The sequence below is a fragment of the Lampetra fluviatilis genome, chromosome 39 (genome assembly GCF_964198595.1).
Source record: "Lampetra fluviatilis chromosome 39, kcLamFluv1.1, whole genome shotgun sequence".
NCBI classification, from domain to species: Eukaryota; Metazoa; Chordata; class Hyperoartia; order Petromyzontiformes; family Petromyzontidae; genus Lampetra; species Lampetra fluviatilis.
This window is the reverse complement of record NC_136313.1, coordinates 1,100,507-1,105,256: the sequence shown is the minus strand read 5'-3', so window position 1 is coordinate 1,105,256 and position 4,750 is coordinate 1,100,507. Positions and strand designations below refer to the sequence as shown.

At 60.6% G+C, this 4,750-nt stretch overlaps 1 protein-coding gene across 1 annotated transcript; it reads left to right on the top strand.

Moving 5' to 3' along the window:
- The first annotated feature begins 337 nt into the window (after positions 1 to 337).
- LOC144945831 (growth arrest-specific protein 1-like) lies at positions 338 to 3,249 on the top strand. The gene has a single exon (XM_078874381.1). The coding sequence runs from the start codon at positions 992 to 994 to the stop codon at positions 1,922 to 1,924; it is 933 nt and encodes a 310-aa protein (XP_078730507.1). The 5' UTR covers positions 338 to 991; the 3' UTR covers positions 1,925 to 3,249.
- The last annotated feature ends 1,501 nt before the right edge of the window (positions 3,250 to 4,750 follow it).

The window sequence follows — 4,750 nt, the reverse complement described above, 5'->3', positions numbered from 1 at the left end:
GAGCTGAGTGGACTTTCCGACGACTGGTACTAGGGTAGTGCGCTAGTGCCTACTAGGGTAGTGCCAGGCTAGGTGGACCATAAGGCTACTGGGCAGTTGGAGGCAGTCACCCTACAACAGCAGCGAAGGGCAGCGAGATAAGCCACGCTCGCAACAACGAAAGGAGACTCAGAATCCCGGTCCTCTTGAGTTGCGTCAAAGCAAATGAACCACAAACTCTGCCTGGGGTCTCACACCCCCCCCGCGACCACGCCCCCCCCCCGCGCCCCGCCCCCTCCCTCGTGAAGCCCCGCCCCCACCGCGCGGCCCCTCCCTCCCCCGCGTCGCCATGGCGATGACCCCGCGCTCCTCTCGGCCAATGGGCGCGAGGGGGAGCCCCACAAAGCGCGGGGCTCGCGGGGCCGCGCGCAGAGACTGGGGCCGCGCATCCAAAGTCGCGTCCCCCCTTTCGCTCTCTCTCTCTCACCCCCTTCACTCTCTCATCCCCTTTGCTCTCATCCCCTTCTCTCTCTCGTCCACCCTTCGCTCCCTCGTCCCCCCCGTCTCTCTCCTCTCTCTCCAGGCAGCAGCAGCAGCCTTCACTCCGGCTCGGAGCGAACCACGCGGCCGCGCGCTCACGGGCGGCCGCGCTCGTCCGCGAGAAGCCTCGAGAGGGTGGAGGGGGTCGACGCGGCTCCTCGCTCGCCCGCCCGCCGACTCACGAACTTCGGGCTCCGCTCGGCCGGGCCGACGCGCCCCCCGCGGTCTCCTCCGCGGCCTCTTGGGGTCGCCATTGCCGGCACGAGCGGATCCGACCGGGCCCCCGGCGTGGCGCGGGGAGACCCCGAGCTCCCGCTGCCAGCGACGTGAAGAGCCCCCCCCCCCACCCCGCCGGTAAGGCCCCGCGTCCCCACGGGACCCGTGGCCGCCTCTTCCTCCTCGCCCGCCGCCGCCGCCGCCGCGTGGCCACGGCGCGACCTGCGGCGCCGGTTGCGGAGGGAGCGCGGCGCGCATGGCCGCGATGCGCTGGTGGCTGTGCGTGACCCTCCTCCTCTGCTGCTGCTGCCGCTTCTGCCGCGGGGCCTCGGGGCTGCGGGAGGAAGGGGAGGCCGCGGGCAGGCGTCCGTGCTGGGAGGCCGAGATCCGCTGCCTGCAGGAGGCCGAGTGTAAGCGCGCCTACAGCCAGTACCTGCGCGCCTGCGAGGGCGTGCTGCGGTCCGCGCCCTGGCGCGACCCCGCGGAAGGCGCAGAGCAGGAGGAGCAGGAGGAGGACGATGCGCCTGGGACGCAGTGCCCGAGCCACTGCATCCACGCGCTCATTCGCCTCAACCAGACGCGCAGCGGGCCCCAGCTGGAGAGCTGCGACTGCCGCGAAGACGCGCTCTGCCTGGGCTACAAGCGGATCATCGAGCCGTGCATGCCGCGCACCTACTCGGCGAGGCGCGCCGTGGATGGAGGCGAGGGCGGTGAGGAGGAGGAGGGCGGCCCCATGGGCTGCACCGAAGCCCGGCAGCGCTGCCAGGAGGAGCCCGAGTGCGGCGGGGCGATGGAGCAGTACCTCATGAGCTGCGGCAAACTCTTCAACGGGGCGCGATGCACGGCGGGCTGCCGGGACATCATCGGCCGCATGCTGGCCGTGCCCAGGGCCCTGGCCCTCAGCGAGTGCGTGTGCGACGGCCTGGAGCGGCCCTTCTGCGAGGTGGTCAAGGACAACATGGCCAGGCTGTGCTTCGGCGGCGCGGCCGAGTCGGGCAGCGGCGCCTCGACGGACGATTTCTACGACGACGAGGAACTTCACGGCGACGAGGGGCCCGGCCCGCCGGTCCCCGGGCCGCACGGGCCACGGGCCGCGCTCGGCTCCCGGGGGGCCCGGGTGCGGAGCTCCTACGGGGCCCAGCTCGGCGCACTCGCGTGGGTCGCGTGGCACGCGGCCCACGCTGCGTGACGGAGTCGTTCACCAGCCACACTCCCTCCTCTATCCACACTCCTCTATACACACTGCCTCATCCACACTCCCTCATCCACACTCCCTCATCCACACTGCCTCATCCACACTCCCTCATCCACACTCCCTCTATCCACACTCCCTCATCCACACTCCCTCATCCACACTCCCTATTCCACACTCCCTCTATCCACACTCCCTCATCCACACTCCCTCATCCACACTCGGTCCTCCAGCCACTCATCCACACTCCCTCCTCCACACTCCCTCCTCCACACTCCCTCATCCACACTCCCTATTCCAGCCGCGCTGTCCCCGCTCATCACCAGGCAGACACACCGCACAGATGCTTGTCCGTGTTCACCGCCGTGGGAATGTATCACATCGCCCGCGTGGCCACTTCAAAGGAGAGACGTTTATCGCGTGCCTGCACAAGTCTCACGTGCGGGAACGAAGCGGCAGCATCATCACCGCCATCTCGCTCGACTGGGATTCCGAGGACTTCTCACGTACCGCTGATGATGCTGCCGGTACCGCTGATGATGCTGCTGCCACTGCTGGACTCGATGGGATTCGAGCAACGGCGGGGGCACGAGTCGCCCTGACACTGAGTAAACTCCGCGTCGCCACAGCGGCGGCGACTTGCGATGATCCACCTCTCCGGGACCATCACCTGGTTGGTTTACCAGGTGATGGTCCTCGACTCTCGTCTCCCCACGTGGATGCTGCACCGCTGCTCATAATCGCCATCACGAATCGCAGCGAACAGAGCTTGCTCCGAGGCTGTGCGCTTGACCGTGGCTGCGACGGCCGTCACACGAACTCGCCCCGGGGGGCCTCCACTGGGCGAGTCGGCTGGTTTCAAACACGGGAACGAAATCTGGCAAATGATGAGTGGCGAGGGGGGGTCACGCATATATTTATTTTGTCACCATCGCCATATCGAGTGGAAGCCAACCAATTGTACAGACGCGACGGATGGATCGTCGTGTGCGCTCTTCTGTATAATATGTGCATATGTATATACAAGTATATCTATTTTAAGCCAAGTCAAAATAATGTTTTTACGACCTCGAAATCACGGTGTGTGGCGTTTCTTTTTTACTGTATTATTACTGTGGCCAGTAAATGAGTTTGAGTTTCTCCCCGTAAAAAAATCGCATCGAATCTATTGGGAGGCAATGGTGGTGGTGGTGATGATGGGTGGTGAAGGAGGAAAATTCACTCTCCGGGAGTCCCGGGTTCTGTGCGAGGGAGATTCTCGCCTCCGGCGTGAGAGCAGTCAAGCGGCACCAACTCCCTGGACACAGAGCACACACAATAAAAGACCCGCTCCACTCGCACAGCTGGCATTGTGAGTGCATCTCTATTGACGTGGAAGAGGAGGAGGAGGGGGACTTTTTCAGTTTATAAACATTCGACTTGGTCGTTTGGCTTTAGAGTTGAATCGAATTGCATAGCTGTCAACCCACGCGGTTTACTTCGTATTCTTGTGTACAGGGGGTTTGAGTTTCCAGGTCCATACGGCGCACAGCCGTTTCAGTATGGGCTCCGTGTGATATCTGGTTCATGAGATTCCCAATTTGTGAGCTATCTGGACCTTGAGCAAGATATTTGGCATGTGAGGGATCATGTGATTTGTGCAAGATTCCTCCTCCATGAGAAATCCATAGTTGTCAACTCACACGCTTTACCCCGTATTCTTGTACAGGGAAATTTAGTTTTCAGGTCATATGGCGTACAGCCGTTTAAATACAGCTAAAATTATTTTGCAACAATTTTTGTCTGTTTCTCCCGTGTGGTGGGACTTTGTAGGATGAACGTTGAGACGTATAAGGGGCACGGGGTGACCAATAAGGTCTGAATTGTCTGTAAAAAGGTAGGCACTGATAAGGGGTTGACAGTCATGGAATTGTTCGTCTGTGCACCTTTGTCAAATACTCGTGGCCCTGCGGGAGTCAACCTTTGCAGGGCGTCTTGAATTCGGGTGACAAATACGCACATGCCACCCGCCTCTTCTTAAGACAAACACCCGCATGTGTAAACTATGAATCCCCCATTGTCATTCTCCCCCGAGTCTTACCAAAACATCGGCGCCAATAATCTTCCCTGCTCAGTCGACGGGATGCGTGATAGGAGGTGGTTTGTGGCAACCTCGCCCAAGGCCTCGGCCACCCTTCCCACCTTGAGGCTCCATGTGTTGTCATTCTGCACTCGCTGGACTCTGCAGCGCTATGTATGCGCCGCAGCAGCTAAACATGCCACCCGAGGTCGGTGTTGGGATGCCCTTGTCTAACGAGCAACATTAACCCACGTCCCCTAGTGGAAGTATTTTAATTAGAAGGCGAGGAAAGTACAATGAGTTTGTTTTGTCGGAAAGCGTCGGTGTTTGGCTGCGATGATAGTTGAGAAAATGTGGATCATCAAACGTTGGCTCTAGTCTGCGTGTCCCCGTGATATTTGCGCATCTCCGCATTAGCGAATCTGGCTCTCCGTGTTTCCGTGCCTTAGTCTGTCTTTGTCTCTGTGCGGGTTGCTCTCAGCGTCTCGGCGTGTCTTTCTCTCTGTCTCATTAATGTAGCTGTCTTTCTGTGTCTTCGTGTATTTATCCGTGTCTATCTCTCTCTGTCAGTCTTTGAGTATAGCCCTGTCTCTACATGGTCGGTGTCTCAATTCCTCGCTGTCTATCTCCTCTGTGTGTCTTCGAGTCCCTCTGTCTCTCCATGGCTGTCGCTCTCCGTGTCTCAGGGTCCGTGTCTCTCCGTGTCTCGCGCCCTCTTGCTCAGCACTGCTGCGTCTCTGTGTGCAGCGAGTGGGGAGCGCTAG

Coding starts and splice junctions, on each gene's coding strand:
- LOC144945831 (XM_078874381.1), top strand. CDS start 992: ATGGCCGCGATGCGCTGGTGGCTGTGCGTGACCCTCCTCCTCTGCTGC.